The sequence below is a fragment of the Vitis vinifera genome, chromosome 12 (genome assembly GCF_030704535.1).
Source record: "Vitis vinifera cultivar Pinot Noir 40024 chromosome 12, ASM3070453v1".
NCBI lineage: Eukaryota > Viridiplantae > Streptophyta > Magnoliopsida > Vitales > Vitaceae > Vitis > Vitis vinifera.
The window spans coordinates 11,839,576-11,855,286 of NC_081816.1; the positions used below are offsets into that span (position 1 = coordinate 11,839,576).

General features: G+C 36.2%; 1 protein-coding gene across 1 annotated transcript in view; it reads right to left on the bottom strand.

Annotated features, from left to right (window-relative positions):
• The window catches only part of LOC100261160 (tobamovirus multiplication protein 1), a 29,784-nt gene extending 24,759 nt beyond the window's left edge, over positions 1 to 5,025 (bottom strand). The window contains exon 1 of the mRNA XM_019217606.2: positions 4,647 to 5,025. Coding sequence (XP_019073151.2) covers positions 4,647 to 4,922 — 276 coding nt within the window. The 5' untranslated portion in view covers positions 4,923 to 5,025. The remainder of the gene's footprint in view (positions 1 to 4,646) is intronic.
• Positions 5,026 to 15,711: the final 10,686 nt, after the last annotated feature.

The window sequence follows — 15,711 nt, forward strand, 5'->3', positions numbered from 1 at the left end:
GGTATATTACAATCACATGTATAGTAATAATATAAAATACCATAATGACAGTACTAGTGATTTTCAATGAATAATGCGTACTAGGTAAGCTCCCAAGAATGATTGGAGGGGTCACAATGGTCCCGCTTAAAACCCAACCTCCTTAGATAGAGCTTCCCTAGATTGTATCCACCCCTTCGTTATCACCAAACCACAATAACTATTTATATACATACATATCAAGAATACAAGGAGCATATATTTATTATAAATGTCGCATTTGACCAACACATTTTCAAAGCATATCTCATAATATTTTAAAAAAATATATAATGAATACATATAACATTTAAAGCATGAGATATATAATTCTAAAACCAAGTAAAATCATGCATTATAAGACCACTCATCTTTTAGACTGGAATTTTCACACTACATCCTCTACGATGACTCAAAGATCCGACCTCTAGAATAGCACCACCATAGGAGCCTTTCCATACTTCTATACTTTTCTTTCTTGGTAAGTGAACCCCCCTATTTATAGGGACCCAAGGTAAGTGAACACATAGGTGACTCATAGTTAGATGCCGATCAAAGGGAAGTGATCAGTGTATCCCTTATTGCATGGAGACAACACATGACACGTGCTTAATCCGTGCAGCTACTTGGTAAGTGTAATAGCTTGCTAGAGATGACACGTGGCTCATGCTTAATCCTTGTAGTTGCTTGGTAGGTGCAACAACTTACCGGAGACAACATGTGACACGTGCTTAATCCTTGTAACTGCTTAGCAGGTACAGCAGCTTACTAGAGGCAACACATGGCACGTGCTTAATCCTTGCAACTTCTTGGTAGGTATTATAGTTTGCTAGAAATGATACATGACATGTGCTTAATCCTTGTAGCTACTTGGCAAGTGCAACAACTTGTTGAGTCACTATGCCGTACTAGGTATCAAGTGATGAAGGCGACTTAGTGTCCTCTAGGTTACACAGATTTCGACACCTCATCCTTGGTTGCATGCTTGGACACTTAATGCTTGGTAAAGGATAGACAAGAAGGTTATGCTTGTGATTGCTTAGCAAGAAGGTAGTTAAAAAGAAACTTCAAAAGTATTATTATTAAAAACTAAGGATGTTATAGGTTAGTTATTGGTTAGGTTGTTAGGTTGTTGAGTCTTTTATGGGATTGTCTTTCCCTATTTATTTGTAATTTCTTAATTCTTAGAATTAAGGAATTTTGATTCTCAAAAGCTTATATGTACTAATGAGTTTATGAAAGATAGGAACTAGTGAAGACCTCAAATTTGATTTTAAGAGATAAACCAAAGTGGATCAAGTGCAATCATCTATAAATGTAACAAACCATCAAGAACCTAAATGATTTGGAACACAAGAAGGACCTAAACATCTGAATTTATCAAACTAAATGGAGAACAACATTTAGGATTTTTTATTAGAAATGAAACTCAATAGTGCCTAGCAAGAAGACACATTTCACAACGAAAATCAAGATAGTCAAAGTTTTTAAACAAAGATGGAAAGACATTTTTCAACAATGGAAATGGAGGATGTCCTAGACATCTAAGCCAAAGCCAAATTTGATTTAACTTTTGAAGAAGAGGTAGAAATCAAGCCTTGAGACCTTTAAACACCAGTCTCCCAATTAGTATCTAGGTAGTATAGTCCATCTTTTTTCCTTAGCAAGTCTAATCGTCATCCCCGTTATAGAGTCCTAATAAGTGCAACTAAAGGAAGTGAATATGACCAAGCAATTCAAATCTTTACTGATTTTTCATATGGACAAAAGGTTATGTGAAAGATTAGGAACATGTAATACGGATTTTAGAGACAAAGTGGAATTGATTTTGACTGTACCTTGATCAGCTATTAAGAAAAAAGATCAATTAGCAATCTCTATTTTTTGCTTTCTAGAACATGTGGAGTAAGTGGACAATAATTTTAAAAAGCTAGTCATATGATCTTATGCACCTGAATCAATGATCCTGGTGCTAGAAAAGCAGTCCTTAGAGACATTCATTGCATGGATATTACCTGATTGGTCCATAGAGAAAAAACTTGAAGTTGGTGTAGAAATTGGAATATGATTTTCAAGCTGATTCAACAATGAAGGCTAAGCACTCTTGATTTTTAAGCTGACAGATTTAAATTGGATGAAAATGGGACTGATATAAGGTTTATAGATATAAGGCTTGGTAATGAAGGCTAAGCACAACAGTTAGCAAAAAAGGCCAAAGAAAAAATGGCAATGAAAACCTAGAAGAGGATGACACAAATTCCAGAATTGTTACCTCCTCTAATACCATGAGGGATGAATAATTTGTCTCTTAATTCTTAAAAAGAATGAGTACAACTTGTACAGATACAAGGTTGACTAGGCTATGGCTAATTTAGGATTAAATCAGAGAACCTAATTACATGCAGATTTTTTAGAGAAGAAATAAGGAAAGAAATAAAATATACCATCATAAAAATCAATTACAATATTTACAAACAAATTGTAGCCATTCAAATTTGGACATAATTTTCAAATCTTCCAACACAAGTAATCATGTGCTATGTTTTCCATGTATAATATGAAATGGATTAATATTACTATGTTGATGGTTGAAAGGTTATTGACAAAACACATTCTAACATGTTTACCATAGAAAAAAGGAAATGCTAAAATTTGAGTATTCTTTAGAAAGAAACTAAATTCCATTTAGAATTTCTCGGATTTCAAGTTAGATTGAATGCATCAATGGGTTTAAAAGGGAGTACACTGGGAAGATATGTAACAATGAGATTTTGAAAATTGAACTTGTAATTTTGTGTAAAGGAATCTTTCCTAATTCTCAAGACCTTGCTTAAGATGTGTGTTCCATATCACACAATAGTTTTGTTAACACATGGACCTCCTTCAATGTGTCTGAAATTTTTTGTCATCTAATCACAGATGATGGTGTACACAGTCAAACATGAAAAAAGGGCATGTTGTTAGACCACTACTTTCCTTCAATAAAGAAGATAAGATGGTTTTAAAGAAATAACCTATTAGGAGAGTAGAGATACTAGTATGTACGTGTGTGTGTACATTAGATTTGCCCTCCAAGTATTGAAATTGTTAATATAGCATTTGGGTCAAAATCAGACTAGTGCAATTCCTTGGCCAAATTTTAGTTCAAGAGATTTCCTTAAATTGACTAATGCAACATTTTGTCGTCCATAAAGAAAAGGTATTTTCCTCAATTTAAGTAAATCTCTTTCTCAAATAAATTAGTGTGACGGACAGGTCTGGCTGAGAACATATATTATCCCATGTCTAGGAACTGGGTGCAAACTAATGTGTGAGTTTCTTTGTACATGGTGCTAGAAAATTTGACTTAATTAAATGATTGATACAGATTCACCTTTTCTCCATTATGGTCTGATGCTTCAGGAATAAACTTAAAATTTTCTGAATGAATCTATGCAGATTAACATGGGTACGAGATTTTCCAAAAAAGATCGGTGTGCTAAAGTTGACGACAAAGGGATTAAAAGAGACTAGAATTAAAAATAAATCCACTAATCTTAATTAGTGGAATTTATAGGACCAAGCTCAAATTGAAAGGATGGAATTGTAATCTCAAAAGTAAATACTATGCTAAACTAGAAAAATAGAACTCCAGAATCCTCCTAACTGTTATCACATGTCCCATAAATTACCAAAACTAAAGATATTTGGAGTTGAAAGATTGACAAGAAATAAAATGGCATAGTTATGCGATGTCTTCTTGTGTTTGTGTCTGTGTATGTGCCCATATGCTACAAAGATGGGAATGTGGAAAGAAACCAATGAGGCATAGTCATGTGATGTCTTGTAGTGTTTGTTTTGTGTTCGTGTCTGTGTGTGAGTGCCCATGCTACAAAGATGGGAATGTAGAAGGAAACCACTTAGTACAAATGGACAAATAAGAGTTCTTTACGTTCTTTCCCTAATTGATGTAATTTATATTATTTAATTATTTAATTATTTCTATTAGAGAATGATACTATGTCCCCCCTTCAACACCCTATCTTTATACATACAGTCCAGGAACAACCCAGTCTTTCCTTCATAATCTAATGGGGGACACGGAATATGTCCATCCAGCAAGCATAATTGCTGGCCCATGTCATAATCCACATACTGAGCTATGAAACAGATAGCCAAAATCAGGAGATGGGCATCCTAAACCACATGTGTAGAAGGCACTATCAGATTGGATTTCCACATTTGAAGGGCAACGTTGGCGGCATAATGACTTGTGATGATACTGGAACAGCTTCAAATTGTTATTGCAATCGCGAACTACCAACTTGGAATAATTTAAATTTTCCCTCACAATACAATTCCAGAATTCAGTGGTTATTAGTATTAGGCTCTTCATTCAAGAGTTTCTCTGCCTTGGTGTCCCTTTATGATTTCAAAGAATCCAAAACAGATCGACTCACTTTCCTAATGGATACGGAATTCATATCCAGATCTTTTCATTAAGGACAGAAACGCAACTCACAAGAGATCCAAAATCTTGTATGTCTAGATGCATCATAGATATGAATTCAGTGAGAGATTCAAGGGTGAAAATGTATGTAAATTTTCCCGAGAAAAAAAAAAGAAAAAGAAAAAGAAAAAGAAAATACCAGTGCAATCATGGAGACCAATGCATAAGAGGCACACAAAGTGTAGAAAATGCCTTGTTGCCATTGTTCAGATTCATCAATCTCCTTCCACCAATCAAAATCGCCGCTCTCAGTCTCTATAAACAAAAAGTTCTTGGTTCTCAGCAGTGACGCCATTGATGATCGGAAGTGAGAATTAAAGCTGCAGCTTTGATAAGGGAGGAATGAAGAGAGAATTGGGAAGATGGCCAAGGAGAATGGGGAGGGACACGTGGAGACAAGAGAATGAGGACACATAGATGGGAGCGTGGGCCACGTGGTGATAGTCTAACTGCCGACTTGACCTCGTGGCATATTCGTTGTTTGCGCAACGGAGCTGCTTTGCTTGTTTACCGCGTTCCCTGCAGTTTGGGCCCGTAAAGTTTCATGTCTCTCGCCATTTATAAATGATTTTAGGAATATGTGAGTTAAAATTTTGTTTGACACGGTTCTTGTTTTTTTCTTTATAAATAAGAAAAAAATTATAACTTTTACATAATACTAAGCCTGTTGCATGTGCAAAACACATGAAGTGTTTTAATTTTAATTATTTAATTAAATTTTAAAAAAATAATGTTCATATATTTTATGATAGTATTTGAATAAATTTTATTTTTTTTAAAAAAATATAATAATAACTAAAGGAATTTTTCCTTAAAAAAAGGATTTTGCACAAGTTTACATAAAGAAGAAATTTGATTAGAAAGATTTCTTTATAGACTTATTTGCCATAAACTTTGTTAAATAAAAGAATTTTTTTATAAGTTTCATTAAAGAAAAGTTTTCCAATTTATTTTTAAAAAAAAAAGAATATTTCAATTTTGTAAAAACAATCATTTCTTTACTTTATTTTATTTTTATAAAGAAAAAAAAAGACAAATTTATTAATGAAAGAGTTTTCAAACTTTATCATTAAAAATAAAAATGATTTACTCCGGATTTATTAACAAACAGAAAATAAAAAATAAAAATAAAGAAAAACCTCGAAGTAGATTGATGATGATAATAATAACAAACAAATTTAAATAAAGGAAATAATCATTTAAGATCAACAGCATCTCATATTCATTACCATTCATATAAACTACACTATTCATGCATTTTTTTCCAATTATACTAAAATCTAAATATCAAAAAGCAATATTTACATAAAATTGATAAAAATAAATAGATAACTAAACGAAATAAAATCAAAGATTAAAAATATAACAAAATGGGTGAAAGGATCTGAGTATACCTACACAATAATGCCCCTACAAAAATTGCAATCTCTCATCAACTCCAAAAACATCCCTAAAATAAGCCTCTCCTCATAGTAAATATATACAAAACAAAACAGAGAAAAAGAAAAGAGAATCAGGATCTCTTATGCCTATTCCCCCTCACCTATATTTACAGAAGATATCCTAAAGTATACAAAAAAAATCTCCAACTCTTCGGGGAGTCGTCTTTTCCAACTTGCCACTACCCATACCCTACTTCAACTGCTCCAACTACTCCCATGTTTTTCCACTCTCAGCACAATGCCAAAACACCCATCCAAACACCAAGAAAAACCCAATCAACAAAAATCAAAGAGATTCAAATAAGCCTAATAACAATATCCAATAATATGTAAGCCCAAATCAACAACCATGTAAGCCTAGTAACCTTAAAGCCTGTAAACATGATCCAAAGGCCAACAAACAAAAACCCAAGTCTCCAAACAAAGTACTATAGAAATCGAAAGGAATAAGGAAAGGGTTACTTACCATTTTTTAAGCCACCAAAATGAAAGTCAAAGGAATAAGTGTCGGGGTTGAGAGAAAAGAGAAATAGAAAGAGAAAGAGTGGGAAGATGTGGTCGGAGATGGTGTAACCGGAAGTGGTGCCAAAATCACATCACTAGCAGTGATGACAGTGATGGTAGAAGGTGATGTGTGTGTGTGTGCATAGAGGAGAGGTAATGGAAATGGGGAAATAGGTTTTAAGGGAGAGAAATAAATAAATAAAAATGAAAGGGAAAAAAACAAAGAAAATCCAGGAGAAGAAGAGAAAGGAATGGGGAAAGATGGTGTCCCTCCAGTGGGCATCTCCCGTGAGTCTCTTTTTTGGGTGCAGGAGTTAGCTTAGAAGAGGAAAAAGTAAGGAGAAAAAATAATAACAAAAAAGGAAAAGAAGTTGGAGGGGGGTGTGGGGAGTAGCTTAGACGTGTAGGAGAAGGGAATGGGTAAAGCTAGTAGGCGGAGTGGGTAGGATGAGAAGAAAGAGGAGGAGAGAGGAGAAAAAAAAAAGAAAAAAATAAAATAAAAATATAATATAATAATTTACAAATAAAAATAAAATAATTTAGAAAATATTAAAAACTAATAATTAAAGGGTGTAAGTGGGCTAAATAATTCAAATGTAACCAAAATTTAAATCTAAGGATAAAATTGAGCTCAATATCAATGTAAAAATAAAATTAGGACAAATTTTGGGATCTACAAATATGCCCCTCTTCACTAGAGTCCAAAGTAAAGTGAGTGTATACACAAATGAAATGAAGTGGGCTCTGCCAAGAAAAAGAAAGACCACCAAATTTATCCCAGTATGACATGAGCTCTCTTTAACCAAAACAAGAACAAAGAGGCTCTAAAACCCTACAAAAATAAAATAAAATACAAAAACAGAAAATCCTAAGGTGCCTCTAAAGTTACACTATATATTCAAACTCCCTTCGAAAAGTCTCTAAAAGTAACTCGAAAATCGATGTCGAAGTCAAGTAGCAGCCAAACCACAAAGGAGCATAGGAATGAATGTGTACAAATGGAAAAACCATGTGTACCATGCAAGGACACAAGGCATTGGGTATCCAACAATATGACTAAAACACGTGTTACGAGCTAAAAAAACTATGTCGTGTGCCATGGAGGAGGGGAAACTCTATAATAGCATGATGAAGAAATGATAAGCACAACATAACGAAGTGAGGAAAAGAGCAACGAGTGCAAAGCTATGAGGATAAGGTGCGCATTGCTAATGAATATGAAATGAATAGCACTGGGCTATATGCAATGAATAGCTCAGGGCTGTAGCGTAATGAACAAGTCAAGGATGTGGGCACTGAATGCCTAAAGATCGGCCAAAATAGAGAATGTCATGTGCAAACTCTAGGTCAAATAACTCAATGATGTCTAAAGATGATGAACAACCTAGGGTTGTAATGAAATGAACAACTCAGGGTTGTGGATGCAATAAACAACTCAAGGTTGTAGATGTAATGAATAGCTCAGGGTTGTGGATGTAATGAATAGCTTAGGGCTATGGATGCAATGAACAACTTAGGGCTATAGATGCAATGAACAGCTCAAGGCTGTGGATGTCATGAACAACTCAAGAATAGGGGCACTGTACGCTCAAAATGGAAGATCGCGGTCTGCGACTCCAAGTCAAACCACTAAAGAGTGACCAAGATGAGGCTGACCAACTCACTAACAAGGAATATTGAAATGACTCAAGGATGGGGGTATGCCTTAGATGAAACTCAATGATAAAAGGATGACACAAATGAAACTAAAACGAGAAGATGCCACAAATGAAACTGAAGCAATAACGAACTCAAAACTAAAATAAAATGAACAGTTATAGGATGTGGATGCAATGAACAACACTATGTGTAATGAAATGAACAAACTTCAAAATGTGGGCACTGTACGCCTAAAGAGAGAGATTGCGGTCTGCAACTCCATGTCAAATCATCAATGGGTGACCAAGATGAGGATGATCAACTCACTAAAAATGAGGATCTAAATGACTCAAGGATAGGGGTATGCCTCAAACGAAACTCAATGATAAAAGGATGACACAAATGAAACTAAAATGAAAGGATGCCACAAATGAAACTGAAGCAATAACAAACTTAGAACTAAGATAAAATGAACAACTCTGGGCTATGGATGCAATGGGTTATAATGAAATGAACAAAATCCAAAATGTGGGCATTGTACGCCCAAAGAAAGAGATCGTCGTTTACGACTCCAAGTCAAATCACCAATGGGTGACCAAGATGAGGATGATCAACTCACTAAAAATGAGGATCTAAATGTCTCGAGAGAGGGGGGATGCCACAGATGAAACTCAAAGGAAATGAGTAGCACTAATGAAACAATGCCACAACTGAAACTAAAAAGATAACAAACTCAGAACTAAAGTGCAATAACAACTTCAGGTTGTGGATGCAATGAACAGCTCAAGAATAGGGGCATTGTATGCCCAAAATGGGTGATCGCGGTATACAACTCTAAGTCAAACCACTAAAGAGTGACTAAGATCAGGAAAATATCAACTCACTAACAAGGAAGATCGAAATGACTCAAGGATGGGGGTATGCCCTAGATGAAACTCAATGATAAAAGGATGACACAAATAAAACTAAAACAAGAGGATGCCACAAATGAAACTAAAGCGATAACAAACTCAGAACTAAGATAAAATGAACAACTTTGGCTTATGGATGCAATGAACAACACTAGGTTGTAATGAAACGAACAAACTCCAAAATGTGGGCATTGTGCGTACAAAGAGGGAGATCGTGGTTTGCAACTCCAAGTCAAATTACCAATGGGTGACTAAGATGAGGAAAATATCAACTCACTAACAAGGAGGATCGAAATGACTCAAGGATGGGGGTATGCCCCAGATGATGCTCAAGGAAAAAAATTGATAATCTAACAAACTAAATGAAGAAGAAACATGGGGTTTGCAACCAAAAACAATTGAAAGAAAAATGAGAACAAATGAATATGATCTGTAGCCAAAACAACTAAAATGGACTTAGAATGAAGGAATGACTAGGATAATGAACTCAATGAGAAGAGCTACACGCCCAAGATGATAACTCATAAGGATCAACAGATGGATCGAGTAACCATGAAGTCAACAAAAGATCTTATAATCTCAATGAATAAGGTATGCCCTAGTGTGATAACTCATAGGGATCAACAGACGAATCAAGCATTCATGAAGTCAACAAAAGACCCGATAATGAAGGGGTATGCCCTAGTGTCATAAGGATCAATCATGTCTTCTGGTCTATCTAACACAACACCCTGATATAAATATGCAGGCACGTAGGGCCAACTAAATGTCATACGAATGTCACTAAAAGATCTGTATATCACAAATACCCAATTGAACAATGGTTATGAGCCTAAGTCAACTATCATATGAAAATATCAATCATCAACGAGTTTAAAGTCTACATGTCTCAAAGATGTATCTAATAACGAATCTAAAATATGGCCTAATATTAAAGAAAATCACTATCACTCAAAACTCTGTCATAAAAGCATGAATTGTACCAAAACTCTGCCTGACACTCAAACTGCAACTGCCAACACAACATATGAGATGCCCAACTGAGAAAAATAGGATGTTGATCAAATACTTTGATAAAGATGACATCGAACTGAACACTTTGATGAAATATCGATATACTATCCAAAAAGATCTGCTAATGAGAAAAACTAAATTGATTCACTCTATTGAAAAGCATAAACATCATCGCGCAACTAACTGGCTCAAAATACTCCTCAAGGAACTGTGGTGATTAGAGATGACTCCAACTCAATGATAATCCACTAAGAAATCAAAATGATAAATTTGTCAATGTCCCAAGGAAAATACTCCAAAACGAATCCCAAAAGGACAACCAAAATGATAGAAGGTTTGATAATCTCAAGAATGGAAATATGTCTCTGATGGAGCCTAACTCAATCTAATGTGAATCTGGTAACCTCGAAATGGGGAAATATGCCCTACTCAACAACAATCCAAATGGATGGTCCATCTTGAAAGTGCTCTACATGAGGAACTTGAAATGATGAAAACTGTCAATAAACCCAACAATACTCCACTGAGGACTATCTCCATCTCAATAACACAACTCCATCATGAATTATAGTCATATCAATAAAGTATGGGCACAACTCACTAGCTCAAGAGAGGCTTTACTAGAGAATCGTGATAAAATTAGGCTGTCAAATCAATGAAAATCGACTATCTCAACGTGGAGGGGGTATGCCCTAGTGTAACATCTAATGTACTGTAGAACGGGAATCCAGACAATATCGAATCATCCATCATCAAATGTTTAATCAACTAATCATTCATACCCACAACTGAATCAGATCCAGACATCAAAGAGAAGCCTCCTAGAAAAGAAAGCATGATGACATCTAAATATCAACTAAACCTCAAACTCCTGCCCAAGTAGAGATTGTCAAATATGACATCCAATCCCTTGGCATCAAGGTGGTCTTAAGACACAAGACGAAACGTAGGCTAAGATGATAAGATAATAGAAATGAAGGGAAACTAGGTTCAAATACCCGATGATCCAAACCCATACCCTCATGTATAAAAATGCATATGTATAGAAAATCTCGTGAACCATGGACCTGAGAGTGTCCAATGCTAATACAGTGGTGATAAAGGGGGAATAATGAAAATCAAACTGATAATGAAATGTGTAAAAGTGATGCAAAGAAAATATCAAGCTAACTTGCAATATGAATCGATGTGAAAGAATAATATGATGGTGACATGAATAGAAAAGATCAAAAGTGAAAATGGGGATGATAATGAAAATATGAATAGATGAAATGAATGATGATCAAATCAAATCAGAACATGGAGAAAAACCATAGCATTAACATATGAGAAGATGGAAAGGACAATGACCTAGAGTCCCTAAGAGAAGGCACTCATCTCTCGTACTCAAAAGGATATAGCAAAGTCATCACAATGAGAAGAGTACTATGTACATACACACAATGTGCTTATTCTTTATATATATATATATACATAATACATGCGCACACTTTGAAAATGAACAAATGAACTCCAATGAGAAAACATCATAAATGAATACACCCTCAAACACTAAAGCAATATAAAAATCCTCTCTAATGAGATAACCTTTCAAGTTAAGGATCTCCGAATCAATGTCCATGGAATGGATAATGGAAATGACATGACTATCATCCACACAATGAAATATGAATGATCACCACCCAGGATGGAGGGAAAATGAAGAGAAACAAGTAGTAAAGAGGAAAAAAAGAAGATGAATGACATAGACAATAAGATTTGATGAAGTACGGTGATGTGATAGTAACAAATGATAGTGAAAATGTGCTCATAGGTCCAAGGCTTATGAAACTCTTAAAAAAACATGCATACACTAAATGGCCCCTATCCCAATGTAGAAATGTGAGGAAGGCAATAAAAAGTGAAAGGTTATGATGCCTGTGCGAGGCTTAATAGGCTAGCAATGGTTTATATGTCAATGGGGGTGATAAGATATAAAGATGACCAAAATGAAAGCCACTCATCCTATGACCATGATCTCAAACATGATATTTCTTTAGCCAATCTACATCGGTCAGGTCCAAGAATTGATTTCTATCTAGATATGTCAATTGTGTTGTAACCTCTAGGGTCAACTCTCTAATGACATGTGGTTCATCCCAACTGGGTTTGAATGTCCCTCAAGGATCTCCTGGAATAGATAAATCTCAATGACCTATGAGGTGAAATGAATAGGATGTGCACGAAGAAAGTCATCACGAGATTCACACAAGTACTCAAAAATGCTCAAACATACTTAAATCCATATGTAAAAACAATAGGAACATCGTTAAAACATGAGACAAAATCTAATAACATGTCTAATGAAAATGGTCGGCCCACAAGGTCGAAATCTACCATAATCAAGCTGGCAATGCCCTCAAATACATCATCAAAATAAGTAAAAAAAAACTATATCAGCTCTGAAGCAGGTGAAGTTGAATCTCCTTTGAACTCTTGACGACGAAGACCCCAAACATATATATATATATATATATATATATATATATATATATATATATATGTGTGTGTGTGTGTGTGTGTGTGTGTGTGTGTGTGTGGATCATCTCTGGCTAATCAATGCTAACCATCAAACTGACATCTAATGCATCCATCTCAAACTCATGATAAAGAACTGCCCTGTCTACCATGTCTCTGGTCTCAGAGAAAACACTAGTATCCTCCATGAGATCCCTCATCCAGTATGATAGGCTCTGACTCAGTATCCTTTGATCTCATTATCTATACATTGTCATCATCAACATGATTAGTGGAAGGAATACTAATTGTAGAAGGAGGAACCACATGAGTAGAATGAGCAGTCACATGATCGGAAGTCATGCCTAATTGATCCAAGCTAATCGAACCCCGATCAATAACATCTCGAATGGCATGTCGAAGAGTAGTGCACTGATCTATGGCATGTTCCTATCTTTGGTGGTAGAAACAGTATAGGTCCATCCTAAACTGTGGTGGGACTAGCTAAAGGAAAGGCTTAGGCTCCAACGGGGTCAATAATCTAACATCCATGAGCTTTCGAATAGCCTATCTCAACGGTGTCCCTAACTAAGAGAAGCATCGTGATATCCTCAGAGTAAAAAGAGTGCGAGTCTATGGAGGTATGGCTCTGGGAAAGGGGGTAGAAGGTCTCCGTATGAACTGAGCAGCATAGCCTGTTTATGGGGGAGTAGAATATGAGTATGTCCAATCAAAAGGTCAAGGTGGAACTGATTGTTTATACTAATATTGGGGGGGGGGGGTAAGGAGAATATCTCTTGGCAGCATGTGAGGTTGAATGGTGACGTTTGAAGGTCTTCTATCTGGTAGGAGAAATAGTACTAACATCTAGCCTTTGCTCTCCTGATGGCTCCTTCCCCTTAGAGTCAATAGGGAAATTATCTTACCATAATCCTCTCACAAGACCGTCCTCTACACTGAAGAGGGTCATGACCAAAGATCCAAAATCTGTAAAAGGCACTCCAATCACATGCTTGGCAATCTTGGGTTGTAATCTCCTCACAACCATTTGTATTTGCTCTCTCTCAGTAGGTTGGTCAATAACCTGGACAAAATTCTCCCTCCAACGGGAAATGAAAGAAGAAATTGACTCATTAAACCCTTGTCTCAAAACGTCTAACTCCCTTCTCGATATATCTATGCCAGTATTAAAAGTAAACTGTCGTATAAACTCTTATGCTAAGTCATCCCAAGTCCTACGGCTAAAGGAATCTAATGATGCATACCAACGCTAAGTCGCGCCACTCAATGATAATGGGAATAGAACAATCAACTAGGTCTCATCCAATCCATAAGCCCTCATAATGGTGCTATAAAGTCTAAGATGGATGCAAGGATAGTCAATGCCGGTATATCTGTCTATCTCCGGCATCCTGTACTCAACTGGTAAACCGGTCCTTGGTATCCTATCAGAATCATCCCAAACGACTAAACCATCTGACATCCTAATCTACTTTATTTTTCTGATCTACTACTCGAGATGATTTATGTGAGCATGCACATCCTCAGAGACTATGGTCTGTGCTATAATGGGTGGACTAACCTCAGACTGACCATGTAGCATGAAAGGCGAGGCCTGTGGCACTAATGGTCCAAGAAGTTGGTGTATACCTTGCTAACTATCAAGCCTCTAACTGAGACTATCTATCACCTCCTGAACATAAGCCACAATGGTTGTGAACTGATCAATTGTGATGGCCTGCGGATCCATATCTATCTATCAATGATGTAAAACAACCTATCATCAACTTTGACTCAAGATGGAAAACTCAAATTGAGACAAAAAGCAAATCCTATAAAGCACAGGGAAATGAGATAAGGCACGATGCGATAAAATCATATAAGAGATGCTAGATTAAACTAGAAGAAACAAGTCAACACAATGTAGAAAAATGGTACAACTAAAACTTAAGCTTCCACTGATCTCTATGCACTCTCTACTGAAGACCAAAAAAGGAAGTATTGGATCCAAACTGTGACTAAAGCAGCCCCAAAGGCTCTTAGATGCACCCACATGTAGGAAGGAAAATCCTAATAAAAGGATTTAAGGCTCAACCTACAAGGTTAAGGCGACTCTAAAAAGAAATGTGGACTTTAAAGGATCCCTAACAGAAGCAATCGTACCCTCCGACGATACGCAACCCTCTACATGCCTTCGAGAAGACGGGGTGTTTCCATGCAAGGTGGTCATCACCTCCACACATGCACTACCTCGACATCCTAGGGGGTTTCCTATGGTGAAAGTTCTCACAACTCTCAACACTCAATAGTCAACTAAAGTGCACAGTGAGTAGTGTGGGTGCATTTGAAAATCCTATGAAGTTAAAGCAAAAAATGAAACACACTAGTTGCACAAATATCCATGAAACCTAGCTTTGGCTATACAAGTCTTCAAAGATCAAACTCAATAGTTCGACCTCCTTCAGAATGCTCCCAAACATCGATATAGCCCATCACTAGACCTTATTCCTAGTCACTAGCTTGGTCAAAGACCAAACAAAGTAACGAGTCTTGTATCAAATACAAATCAAGGAAAACAAGGTCGACCGAGACTAAGGAGTTTGAGGTAAGAGGATAGATGTGTATCCCACATAGACAAACAACACATGCATCATGATTACTACCAAAAAGTGCTATTTTGTAGACCTAATTATAATGGTTTTAAGCACCTTTAAGTAGCAATCATATTCATTTAACCCAATTAATTCATTAAGGTCCTTAGTAATTGGTTTTAACCATTTTGTGGCAAGTTTACATGTTTTTATCAGCTTATGAATCGATTCAAGCATGCCAAATGATGGAGGAGCTACTTGGACAAGTTAAAGCAAGGATTTTGGACATTTACAGGCTTGAATTTCAAGTGGAAACACGAGCACAAGCAAAGAGAAGCAAAGAGGAAAAGCAAGCAAAGTGAAGAGAAGCAAAGAAGACAGCAGCTGCAGTCTTCTTTCGCACTTTTGGAGCACTTCCCGAAGTCCATTTTTTACATGCTATATACCATTTCAAATCTCTGGAAGTCAAGAATCCAACGCTTCAAACCGTGCACGATTTGGAGCTGAAATGAGGAAGATATGGCCTTCGGAAGCCAACTGCTCCAGGTTATGCGAAAATTTCGCATTCCACAAGGTGTTATGCGAAATTCGCATAACATTCGCATAAC